General features: G+C 36.5%; 1 protein-coding gene across 1 annotated transcript; it reads right to left on the minus strand.

Annotated features, from left to right (window-relative positions):
* Positions 1-634: 634 nt before the first annotated feature.
* Positions 635-13859, minus strand: LOC110793796 (pyruvate kinase 1, cytosolic). The gene is made up of 16 exons (XM_021998696.2): positions 13547-13859; positions 12016-12112; positions 11830-11927; positions 11581-11736; positions 11104-11181; positions 10884-11015; positions 10483-10563; positions 10062-10130; positions 9790-9879; positions 2343-2487; positions 2153-2241; positions 1821-1916; positions 1565-1632; positions 1356-1455; positions 1197-1253; positions 635-1033 (listed from the first exon to the last, which is right to left on the minus strand). The coding sequence occupies exons 1-16, from the start codon at positions 13613-13615 to the stop codon at positions 881-883; spliced, it is 1578 nt and encodes a 525-aa protein (XP_021854388.1). The 5' UTR covers positions 13616-13859; the 3' UTR covers positions 635-880.

Genomic DNA, 13859 nt, shown 5'->3' on the forward strand with positions numbered 1-13859 from the left:
GTATTCTGTTTTTGGCGGGAAAAGTTGTTAGAACAACTTTTGTTTGTTAGTGGAATCTGTTATTAGTTTGTTGCTGTCAGCCAACTATTTAAGTAGCTAATACATTGTATTTGGAGGACAATTAATCAAATACAAAGATTCCTTCCCTCTCCTACAATTCTCTTCTGACTTCTTCCCCAAACTTCTATTCTTCTTCTTCTCATCTCTCTTTTCTGGAAACTTCGATCACCATTGTTGGTGAGCTTGATAGCTCCCACATCATATATATCTATACGAATCTAACAAGACTCCATTTGACTAAAATTTCCTTACGTACAAATCACAAAAAATGGCCAAAGTCGTAGTGTGAATAGTGTTAAAAACAAATGGTGCGATATTTCCGGAACGAAGGAAGTATTATTTTTGAGTCATTAAAAGTAATAAAGACATAACTAATATTATTTTTTAACAAACTTATTATTATTAACTAAAACTCATAAAATCTTAACTAATTGATTTCATTGCTTAACTAATCAGTTTCATTGTTTAAATAATTGGTTCAGTGCTTAACTAATAACTTTCATCAAGTGACAACAAAGTAGTCTAACCGTCTAACCATTAGGCGGTCTTTCCTAAAAGTTTGTGTACACCAATACACAAGAATGATATGATATACCAATTGCAAGAATGTGTTTAAGCTAAACAATGAAACTGCGGGTAGCTTAACTTCAACAAACATTAACATTCTCTGCCTAAAAACAACCTAAGCTTGATTATTCCTGTGCTCAAATGCCAAAGCAAAGCTATCGACCTTTGTTTGAACTTGGAAACTACGGAATGAAAAAATACATGCGGTGAAAATTACAAACTAAGAACAACACGGCACGGCAAAGGGTTGTTGTTAGTCGTCAAACTCGACAATCTTAACAACTGATGAATCTCCAATCTTCTGAAAGACAACCACCTTGTCCTTAGGTCTCAGCAGTCCCATGGTTTTTCCGTGATGCAAAACAAGCTTCAGCACCGACTCTTCATTCACAACCCCTATGTTGGCCTGGACAATATAACATATTTATTTAGCCAACAAATTTGAGTTTTTAGGTGCAATCAAGAGTGTTCCACTTTAGTAATGGCATCCATTTTAAGACGAAAGTTTCATACAAGTCTTAAATGTTCAATACAATTTACATTGGAAGAAAAGTTAAACAGTTTCTTACAGCATCAGCGCTCGCTAGGAGAGGGAAAACTCCACGTACAGCAAGCAACTGCCGAGCCTGAACAACCAAAACAAACACTTAGGAAGCAATCCGGAAACTCCAAAAAAAAACAAGAGGTGGTATCGTAAATAATTAATCTATGAGAAGAAGAGATGCTACCTGCATTGAACCAGTAACTGTCCATTTTACAGAACTTGACCTCACAAACGGAGTGACAATCGCAAAGACAGGCGTGGATGGCCTATACTTAGCAATCAACCTATTCACAGAGAAAAACAAGGCCAAATTGACCTAAAATATTACATCCATAAAATAAATAAAAAGGTGTGTCACTGTAAAATCATCTAATCATATGGATGAAAATACACCTTGCTGCTGCCCCAGATGATGTGAACACAGCAATCATAGCTGCATGTACTTTGAGAGCAACCCGTACCTATTAAATGGATGGCCCTACTATGTTATTTTACCATGATATAACTGAAATAAATTAGTAACTAACACCGTGCAATCTAAGTATATTATATCCATAACCATTGCACATGCATCTTACAAACTTTTATGTTTTACCAACAAAAGAGACTTCTGATTAGTTGATAAATAGAGAAGCAAAATCTATAGTACCGCTGAAGAGGCAACGGCTTCAGAATGAGACATAGGTTCTCCAGCAAAGTTGACAATACGCTTGAAATTTAACGCTTGATTGTATACATATTCAGCCTGCAGGAAACAGATATTTCCCAAGTCAACAGCCATCATCATGGATTAGTCAATCATTTTGCAGCTTTTTATCAATGTGGACTGAAACAATACTAAATTATATGCTGCACAAAGTAGTTATTATTTGCTTACTTCTCATATACTTCTCATAAGATGATAATTCAGTTCATGTTTTTCTTAAACCTAAAGAAACAGAAACAATAAAATCTAACAGTTTTACTTGATAGAAGACTCACTTCAACACAAATTCTCCTAACAGTGTTAATAGCTTCAACTGGATACAGACCGCCAAAAGTCTCTCCACCCAACAATATGCCATCAGCACCTGTAAAACAGCATGCAAAGGATGAAAAGTAGAAAAAAAAAAATTACACCTGAAATTAATTATAATCAGGAAACAGCCAGAAACATGAAGGGTTCACTAACCATCTAGAACAGCATTGGCAACATCTGTTGCTTCTGCTCGAGTAGGCCTTAGATTACCAACCATACTATCCACTACTCTGGTGATAATGAGAGGTTTCCCGGCCATGTTACACTTATGTGCAGCAGATTTTTGAAACAAGAAGACCTAGATATAAAACCCCTAATTGATCAGTATTCAATATAAACCGTGGAATAAATTCTTTCAGTAACAGATAAACTCCATGCAAAAAATGTGCAGTAGAAGTTAATGATCAGCACAACTAGGCAACATAAGATGTACCATCAATATATACGTAAATCGATTGCGGAACAGTTGTGTGCACCGTTATAGATATGTATACATTGAAAAACACTGGATTCTTAGTATAGCTATAAAACTTAACTTATTTGGTACCCGAACAAAGGAGAAACGGAAACAAAAGAAAAAACAATGCCTGAGGTGATTGATTTTCATGTGAAGGAGCAAAGAAATGGCAATTCGTGAACAAAAACAAAGAGAAAGAAATGTTATTGATGGTTTTATTGTGGGAAATGATTAAACAAGGAATAATAATAGTATGAGAAAATGTGTTTTTGTAATTATTTGATATATGTTTACAAAACATAACGTTATATTATATAGTAACTCATTATCTATTTAACTAATGGTTTACAATTGTTCTGTATATCAACCATTCAATTAATAGCATAGCTATATATAGTAAGTGTCAATTTTAACAGTAAATAAACACAAACAAGAGATTTGATGTTTTCCGCAGATATTTGCAAGATCAAACGAAGTGTGTGTTCTCTTCAACTTATATGACCTGAACTTATCTGAACTTATAGGACCTTATAAGATATTAGGCATATTATTAGGCATATTATTCATAAGTAGGAATATATAGTTGTATCATTTCCGATTTGGTAGCTTAATTTCCTAATTAACCTTAGCTAGAATTAGCCTAGTTTTGTGTATATATTGGCAGCAGCCGCAAGGCATAATATAAGGAAATAAAAAAGATAATTCCTCTCCTTTTTTTATTCTTAAATCTAGCATGGTATCAGAGCAGATGTGATTGCTCTTAAAGCGAACAACAAACTTGGGTTTATTGATGGCTCGATTAAGCCACCCGAGTTGACAAAATCAACGATGTATTCTCCATGAGTGCAGGTGAATTCTATGCTCGGCGCATGGTTACATGACACCCTCGATGCATCCATCCGTTCTACTGTCCCCTATTACTGACGATGTTAGGGATATGTGGGAAGATATTAGGCAGCTTTTCTCGGTAGGAAACGGACCTCGAATCCATGAATTAACGAGTCAATTGACTAGTCTTGAATAAGGTGGCGACTCGGTGGTCGACTATTATGGAAAAATACAAATAATTTAGGATGAATTAGCTTGCTATTTAGCCCCTGCATGTACCTGTAGCTGCAAGTGTGGTGCAAAGGGTGCATTGGTGAAGGAAAGGGAAGATCAAAAGGTTCACCAATTTTTAATTGGTCTTGAATCATCCATACATGGTACGGTCCGTTCTCAGATTCTGATGCAAGATCCTCTTCCTCCATTGAACACAGCCTTTTCCAAGGGTTTGACTGAGGAACGTCATCATTCCATTGTTCGTCAAGGTGACAAGAAAGATGAGACCGTGGGTTTCCCGGTGCAAGGCAGTACTCGTGGGGGTGGCGCAACACCTACCACTAGGGTGACAAGTGTCGTTTCACCGGCACGTGCTCTCATTGTAAAAAAAAGTCGGACACGACAAAGACAACTGCTTCCAGCTTTTGGGATTTCCTGACCGGTGGTATTCTGAAAATAGGGCAACAGCTAGGGGTGGCGACAAGTACACTGTACACCCGTGGTGGCAGGGGAAACGGTCGTGGCCGTGGGAATGTGGCCAATGCTGTTGGTCAATCCTCTGGCACCACATCAGGTCAACAAATTGACGCACCCGATCGCAATGGGGTGCAACCGTCGGATGCACAATGGCATCATTTATTGGGTATGTTAAAACCCTCTCAACCCAATGATGCTACTCCTACACATGATTATGGACACTGGTTGTTCGAACTATATGACCGGGAATATTTCTTTATTAGAAAGCTTGTATGATGTTTCTCCATCTCCAGTTGGGTTACCAAATGGCAACCAAACATGGCAATTAAGGAAGGCAAAATTGTCTAGAGTGATGGTTTGATTTTGAATGATGTATTATATGTTCCTGATTTAAATGTTAATCTCATTTCTGTTTCACAATTACTTGCTACCTTGAATTATTTTATCACAGTAACTGATAAGCTATGTATCATACAGGACCACAATTTGAGGACCCTGATTGGAGCAGGTGAACAATGGACGGAGTATATTCGTTTAAGTCCACGAAGCGGATTCAAGCTAATCAAACTATTGTGGTTGGACAACAAGGATTGTGGCATCGTCGGCTTAGTCATCCTTTTCGAAAAGTGGTGTCTCTTTTGCCTTTTATTTCTTGCAATAAAGTTTCTAGTGAGAGCAATGATTTTTGTGACTCTAAGGAATCTTGTGGTATTTGTTTAATCCCATCAAAGTAGAAGTGTTTTTTTCCGATTAGTGAAAGTAAAACAATTGATTTGTTTGAGATGATATTTGGGGCGATTACGAAGTTGCTTCTAGTTGCGGTGCTTATTACTTTCTCCCAATTGTGGATGATTTTTCGAGAGTTGTTTGGGTGTATTTAATGAGTGCTAAGAGTGAGGTTGGACAGATTATCAAAGACTTTTGTTCTATGGTTCAAACTCAATTCAATAAACGGCTATGTTACTCCGACACCCCGTTGGAAGGTGGGTGTCGGTGTCGACACGACCCGACCCGCGACACGACACTCGACAGGTGTCCGGGGAAGTGTCGACACCGGTGTCGGAAAAGGGTCTGAATTGCGGTGTCGAAATCGGGGGGAGAAAAGAAAAGGAGAAAAAAAATCAAATTTGCCATTCAAGATAGAGATATAGTGATAAAATTAGTCTTACCCAGCACCAAAGTTAACGGATCTTGAAGAATTCGAAACCCTAAATCTAATAATTGATGGTCGGGGAAGGTGAGAGAAGAAAAAATATGTTGGGGCTTTTGTCGTAGAAGGAAAATCGAGATGAATGCACTCTTCAATTTTTGTTTTCATTGATAATGATAATCTTGAGAATAAGCCATGGCTATGGCTGAAGCCTTCCCGTCATTTTCTGGGTTGGAGACTTGGAGGGGTAAGAGTGTGAGAATGGAGTAATGAACATGAATTTACCTGTTTACGACGTTTTTATGCTGAAAATGGAATGTTACATCAATCTTCATGTGTTGATACACCTCAACAAAATGGTAGCGTAGAACGTAAGCATCAACATTTACTTAATGTGGCTCGGGCTTTACGTTTCCAAGCTAACTTACCTTTGAGTTTTTGGGGTGAATGTGTCTTGACGGCTGCTTATGTGATCAATAGAACTCCTTCTCGTGTGTTAAATGATAAGTCTCCGTACGAAGTTTTGTTTGAAAAATCTGTGAATTACTCTCTTATACGCATTTTTGGTATCTTGTGTTATGTTAATTATCGTCCTAGAGTGAAGGACAAGTTTGGTCCTTGTTCTCGGAAATGTATATTTTTCGGATATCCATTTGGCAAAAGGGTCGGCGACTTTATGATTTGGAGAGGAAGGTTTATTTTGTCTCTTGTGATGTTATTTTTGTGGAAAATAATTTTCCTTTTAACATGGATGCACCTGGGACAATTAATAGAGTTGGTATAAATGAGTTCTTTCATCGCCAACCACAAATTGTTGTTGATAAGAATGATGGAGATAGTGGAATTAGGGGGAGTTGTGAGGGTCATGAGGTTGGAGCGGACGACCATATTACTACTTCCCTTGACCAACAGTCTCCACAACCTGGGTGTGGCACGAATGTGTTACCCACGCAGCAACACACGCAAGAGGCTCAGCAACACGAATGTGGCTTCGATGCACCATCCACAGTCCCGTTGCAGCAGCCACTTATCACCCCTTTGGTAGAGGACATCGTATACAAACTCCGTCAACTCGATTAAAAGGCTATGTCACCAACACAATTCAACCATTACTCCCATCACTGTCACTAGTTCGTCTCCTCCAAAGCGGTCTTCAGGTACGCCTTTTTCAATAGCTTATTTTGTTAACTGTGATAAATTTTTTGTGGAACATGGACAATTTTTGGCAGCGGTGACAACTTGGGTTGAACGAAAATCCTACTCTGAAACAGTCAAACACCCAGTATGGCGTAATGTCATGAAAGACGAGCTTGACGCTCTTGAACGACAAGGCACATGGACATTGTAATCTTTACCTCCGGGAAAGGTTGCTCTTGGTAGTATGTGGGTGTACAAGGCTAAGCTTAAGCAGAACGGGTCTCTGGAACGGCCGAAGGGGCGTCTTGTTGTCTTTGGCAATGACAATTGTCTGGTATTGACTTTAATGAAACATTTGCACCAGTCGCAAAAATGGTGATTGTCTGTATATTTTTAGCCGTTGCTATTGCTCGAAATTGGGAGCTTCATCAAATGGACGCGCACAATGCATTTCTTCATGGAGACGTGAGGAGGAGGGTCTGTAAGAAGCTTCCCCCTGGATATGCACCATTGGGTTCGGCAGGTAAGGTATGTCGTCTCCGAAAAGCATTGTATGGTCTTACGCAAGCACCTCGGCAATGGTTTGTCAAATTATCATCCGCTCTGAAGTTGTTTGGTTTTAAACAGTCCACTGCAGATTACTCATCATTTTGCTATACTAAGGGGGATGTGTCATTGTATGTTCTTGTATATGTGGACGATCTACTCATTGCAGGTTCAAGTCATGATGCGGTGCTAAAATTGAAGGCCTATCTGCGTGACTGTTTCCATGTGAAGGATCTTGGGGTCCTTAAAGTACTTTCTTGGAATTGAGGTGGCTCGAGGTCCCGATGGCTTGGTTTTTAGTCAAAGAAAGTATGTCTTGGATATCATAAGTGAGGCCGGCTTATTAGGGTCCAAGCCTATCTCTACTCCAATGGAGCAAAATCATCAATTAGCTCGTGTTGAGGGGGAGTTATTTTCAGAACCTGAAAAGTATAGGCGGCTTGTAGGGAGGTTGGTCTACTTGACAATACTCGACCTGAGATCTCCTATTCGGTTCATGTGTTGGCTAAATTTATGTCTTCTCCTGTGATCGCCCATTGGGAGGCAGCACTTCGCGTTCTCAGATATCTCAAAGGGTGCCTCGGGCAAGAAATTTTGCTACATAGTCAGTGCAACTTGCAGATATATGGTTTTTGTGATAGTGATTGGGCTAGTAGTCCTATTACACGACGATCTTTAACCAGTTATTTTGTGCTTCTTGGGTATTCTCCGGTATCTTGAAAGACAAAGAAGTAACCCACAGTTTCACGCTCTTCCGCCGAGGCAGAATATCGTTCCATAGCTACGACTACTTGCGAGTTAAAATGGTTGAAGTCTATTTTATTTTGTCTTGGTGTACGACATGGTTGGCCTATGCTCCTGCATTGTGATAGTCATAGTCAGGCGGCTTTACATATTGCAGCAAATCCAGTATTCCATGAACGTAAGAAGCACATTGAGGTGGATTGTCATTTTGTTCGAGATGAGCTTAAAGTTGGTAGTATTGCTACATCATACATAAGAACGAGTGGTTAATTGGCGAATATCTTTACAAAGGCTCTTGGAAAATCACAGTTTTTGATACTTTTTTGCAAGTTAGGCATTCGAGATCTTCATGCTCCAACTTGAGGAGGAGTATTAGGCATATTATTAGGCATATTATATTAGGCATATTATTCATAAATAGGAATATATGGTTGTATCATCTCCGATTTGATAGCTTAATTTCCTAACTAATCTTATATAATTAGCCTAGTTTTCTGTATGTATTGCAGCAGCCTCAAGGCATAATATAAGGAGATAAAAAAGATAATTCCTCTCCTTTCTTTATTCTTAAATCTAGCATAGGACCTTATTTAACGGTTTTGGATCCTCTAGAGTTCTAAAACAACTCTAGAAGGTAGAGTTTGAACATATCAACCATTGAATGAAAAATCAATGGTTCATATATTATATTTCCAAAATACCCCCTATTTTTTCTCATCAATATGAGCCATTGATTTTAAAATGTATGGTTTAGATACAAATCTACCTTATAGAGTTATATTAAAACTCTAGCCGGACTCTTATTTAACTTATAGGAACTTATAACACCTTATTTAACTTATAGAACCTTATAAGACCTTATTAAATCTTATTAGACTTTATTTAAAGTTTATTAGATTATTACTAAACTTTTAACCATTAGAATATTGATAGTACGGAGTAATTGATTGTAAATATTAATAAATAAGGAGTATAAATTAATAAAGCAATTATTATTTAGTTCTTATATTAATAATTATGTTTTTATTTTATTTAAGAATATAAATTATTAGTTTATTACACTCTAATAATTATCCAAAATTTATAAATCCAAGTACGAATTCGACCAATTTGAAAAAAGATATTTGTAAATAACTCTTTAATAAACACCTTTATACTCTGTGATGTAACTTCATCACGAACGAAAAACAACTCTTTGATACTCCCTACGAGAGTTTCACTTAATTCATTGATGTAAAGAATTAATATTATGATTATTTGCGTCTCACCAAAAAGATCGTACATTGATTTGTGATGTACATGTAATTTTAAAATGTTTATTAAGTTTTTCCCTTATAGTTATATTGAGTATTTAATAATTATTTATTAATTCATATTTACGTATCATTGATAATTATTATCGTCAATTAGTAACCACAAATTATTTTAATATAATAATATAAATTTGATTTATTTAATATAACATCGCAAATAATCATAATATTACACATTTTATTTAAAACCTTATTGGAACTTATAGGACTTTATTGGAACTTATAGGACCTTATTGGAACTTATAGGACCTTATTCAACTTACAAAACTTATCTGAACTTATCTGGACTTATCTGAACTCATAGGACCAGAAAATAAGGTCTTATAAGTTGAAGAGAACAAGGCCTAATTGTGCACTCTTTGGTGCTTGCAATTCTTCTAAAAGAAGACACGGAGTTGATTAAATATGTAAAAACGAAGGTTCTCTCAAGTCATAACTAGATTTACTCATACATTCATTGTATGTTGTTCTCTTTACCAGATACGCAAAGAAATTAAAGTTCCTGATAGCAGATTTGATCCATATGCCAGACTCTTTTCACCTTAAAAATAACTTTCAATGAAATCAGGTAAGCTCCAATAAGGGCTACCCAACTTTAGTTCACAATTATTTTAATATGTTTAGGTAAGTTCCTTTACTACAGTAGTAGATATGCGTGAATTTCAGGTGAAAGGAACACAATTAAAACTAAACTTTTTTTAATTTTGTCAGTGGCACAGATAAAAACAAACTGACCTTCTCTGGAGGAAGGTCAACTCCTAGGTTTCCCCGAGCAAGGATCACACCATCAGATTCTTTCAGGATCTCATCAAAATGCTTCAATCCCTGGAATATATTGCACAAAAGAAAAAGAAAAAGGACTAAACCACTGAAGGATTAAAAAGATTATTTCAAACATAGAAGTCTTGATGAAATCACCAAGGGAGCTGAATGAAATCAAAAGATTATTTCAACCGTTGGTGAACAAGTCTTGATGAAATCACTGCATACAGTCTATGGAAGCTCACCTCTACTGTTTCAACTTTAGCAAATATTTGGGTTTCTTGAAGATTTTGAGCTGCAAGGAATGCTCTGACCTAGCAGACAAAGGCAGAAGAACAAAAAGAAGATGAGGTCCCATAACATTATTAACAAGGCACTGTTACATCGCATAAAAATCAAAACACTGTCATAGCATGTTGCAGCCTATATATCTACTCCACCGTCTCAAAGTACTCTGTGTATCCTTTTTACAATTTTTAATACATGACTTTTACTACTGTATTCGCACACTTTGATTCAGATTTATTTATTTTTCCTCAAGAAATTTTCCTTAAACTCCAAGTTGTTAAGTTTCAACATCTCAAAATTCACTACTATTATGAAATAATGAGAGAGGGAAATAAGCATCAATAGAACACAGCTGTAGCCAAGTGAAAAGAAACTGACCTCTCGGACATCATCAGCATGGCGCGTATAGTGCAAGGAAATAATATCGATCTTGTTGTGTAAGCCCCAAGTGGAAATAATCTGTTATGAAAATCATATCCCAATGGTGAGAAGCAACATAACAAATTAACAATGTGTTAAAAAAAATTGTCCACGACACGAGAACTCATGAGGTGAAAGCTAATATGAGACTATGATATTCCTGCCAGCATAATTACTGTCAAAAGTGAGAATATTTATCAAGCAAGAATCTTCAATTCAGTATTTAAAACAATGACTCAAGTTACTGTATGTAAAATCTCACATTAAAAACTGATCCTTGAGTATGTTATGAAAATTGATTTGATGACAAGATAAAGCTCAATATAAGGAGTTGTCATGAAATATATAACATGGATTACCTTTTTATCAATTTCAGTAAGAGTAGGCGCGTCGGCCTGGACCCCCGAAATGTGCAAGTTAAAGTTAAATCCTGTCAATGTCGCGCTATTTTTTACTTGACAGATGATATCTGCACCTTTTGTCTCTGATACCTAATATTAATCAGATACATATAGAAGAAAATTATGAGGAACACATAAGAGTAAGAAAGTCCAAAGAATGCCTGGATGCGGTTTTCACCTCAAGCCATGCGGATGATGTTTCACTTCCTGTGAAGAGATATTGCCCAAGAAAAACAGTATCACCTTTCTTTACTTCCTGCAATTTAAAGAGAAGGAATCAGGAATCAATCATTTACCCAGTCAGAAACAGAAGCTTCAGCTACCGTGATACGTTTAAATTATCCGTTCTGATCCTTCAAGTACACATAGGGCATCAAATCTACAGTTTTCAATTATTTATGCAGACACGGTAATAATCCCTCATTTCCCATGTATTAGCCGTGTGGAGTAAAAGAATATAGCTCTTCACGAAAACCAATATCAGAAAGAAGGGGAAAAAGAGATCAAATGTTTTGGTAGCAGAGGCATTATAGAAGTGTGCATAACTTACATAGGAAACAAGAGAATTTCATAGCTAGTAAAAGCTGTACATTACAGCAAGGGAATTTAACTAATGGAAACTTCTGCACAGCCAACGAAATGAAAACTGGCATACCTTAGCAAATCCAGCATAGTTGATTGGCAAAATGTCTGAGGATGGTTCTTTGGTGATATCCGGAGTGATTGTCACGAGACTATCAGCTTTCAGCTCAATAGGGTGTCCAGATTTATTAGAAATTAGGATTTCAGGACCAACGGTATCTAACATAACCTGCAAGTCATTTTATAAGATTTATTCCAGACTGAATATCACTTAGAAAATTATATATATCTGATTCATGAATAATAAGTGAAATTTACTTACAGCACACAGCTTTTTTGTGTTTTTAGCAGCAATCCTCAGATTGTCAATGGTCTCTTGATGGTAATCAGTGTCCAAGCAAGAGAAGTCAAATCGTGCAACTGTAAAAGAAAAGGCCAAAAAGGTAAGCAGAAAACACCATAACAAAAAATGGTCTACTAACCATGTTTGAAGCACACAGAATTTTACCTGACATTCCTGCTTTTAGACAAGCCTCAATAGTCTCAACAGAGCGAGATTTTGGTCCAAGAGTTGCCATAATTTTTGTCAATGATGGAGAAAAACCCTGCACCCAAATTTAGTAAAAATGTTAAAAGTGTTATTTGCTTGAGATAAGAAAGTTTGATATAGCATCAAAACTACAAGATATAAGAAATGGTACATTGGTGGTGCATCATTTCTGCGTAAAATCTTGTAATTAGAAAATTTTCACAATTTAATTACATGTTTTTACCTCGTTTTTTAAGCGGTCGAGCAATCTTAAAGAAAGATGCTAACTCTAACAGTAGGAACCCATTGAAAAAGGCAGTAACAATGACTACATTCATCCACTTGAGTTTACTCAACTCTACCACATCCATTGATCAACGTTAACAGAATTGTTTAGGCCTCCAACTCCTCTTTTCTTTTTGAGAAGAAGGTACGGAATCAGGAAAAGTTGAGGCAGATGATCATATTCGGACATTTATACTAATTGCCTTTTGACTTTGATCAGTTAAAACTTCAGAACTTATTCATGATTTGAAAGTTTGCACCATTGTAAGACAGAATATGCTCACATGACTAACTTAAGTATAACGTCCAGATATCATCAAAAACCTGGATAGGGTAGGGTGCTCCTGTGTATTTATAGTCTGATCTTCTCCATTCTCAATGACTAATCCAAGTAAGCACACGCGCGCACACACACACATAAACACACGCATTACCTCAAACACACCAAGAACACTCTAAGCACAGAAAAGAAATTGACGGCACTGCCCATAGTCGAGCAAAATAAAATTAAGCAACAATTAGTAACGGTGACAGTTTTTCAAGGAAATGAGAGGACTTTTAGTTTAAGGGTTAATGCATAATTGACTATCTTGCACAAAGACTGTTTTTTCTGCATTAAGCAACTGTGTAAAAAAAGTTACAACAAAAATAAATTCAGCAACAATTTTTCACTTCCGTTGTAATTGTTACTATTTACAAGTACTAAAACATAATATCACCACATTAAGGGTGCACAATTTTAGATTAATGATGATGGAGCTATCACTTTCAATAGAGATTATGATTGCATTGCCAAAAACACCCCTCTTAAAATTGAGGGCAATGATTGGTATTAGCTCCTAAATTTTGGGGAGATAGAACATCAACAAACAAAAACAACTACGTCAAAGCCTTTAATCCCAATAAAGACGGGGTCGTTGACTTGTCGACAAAATTCATCTTCCTCCATACAAGTAGATGTTTCATAAAACTTATGTATTTGATGTTTTGTTTTAAATTCTTTTTGGTGCAAAAGTAAAGAAGATGAAACCAACACATGAAAGTTCAATACTGCAGATTCTACTCAGTAGATAAAACATTACACATTTCAACTGATGTAGCATACCACAGCAAAAAAATACCCAAATCAAGTTCCAACCAATATCAGCAACAAATTAACCGACATAATAATAGTAACAAATACTAGAATATACTTCAACTGTTCAAATTATTTAGAAATGGGTACCGATTTAGTGGGAGTAAGAACAGAGGAAAGACGAATAGGCTCTTCAACAACCATCTGACCGCCCTGCATTTTTTTGGATTTTTTTACAGAAAAATAAACAATTTTTGGAGAATCAACGAAATTATGCAACAAAAAGTCTGGTTTGGTGTTGCTGAGATTTTAGCCAGTTGTTGTTGCTGTTGCTGTTGCTGTTGCTGGGATACTGGGGAAGTTGCCTGAAAATGAAGGAAATAGTTTGGACACTAAAAATAGCCAGATCCAAATTCCAGTCATCCACATTTGGTAGGTAGGAACCAAATTTTGGAAATTACAT

This window comes from Spinacia oleracea, chromosome 1 (genome assembly GCF_020520425.1).
Source record: "Spinacia oleracea cultivar Varoflay chromosome 1, BTI_SOV_V1, whole genome shotgun sequence".
NCBI classification, from domain to species: Eukaryota; Viridiplantae; Streptophyta; class Magnoliopsida; order Caryophyllales; family Amaranthaceae; genus Spinacia; species Spinacia oleracea.

Excerpts from the sequence above, each read along its gene's own strand:
- LOC110793796 (XM_021998696.2), bottom strand. The coding sequence starts at position 13,615 with ATGCAGGGCGGTCAGATGGTTGTTGAAGAGCCTATTCGTCTTTCCTCT. Across the intron at positions 2,242-2,342 it reads TGCCAATGCTGTTCTAGATG|GTGCTGATGGCATATTGTTG; the intron begins GTTAGTGAACCC and ends GCTGTTTTACAG. Across the intron at positions 1,254-1,355 it reads CAGTTACTGGTTCAATGCAG|GCTCGGCAGTTGCTTGCTGT; the intron begins GTAGCATCTCTT and ends TTGGTTGTTCAG.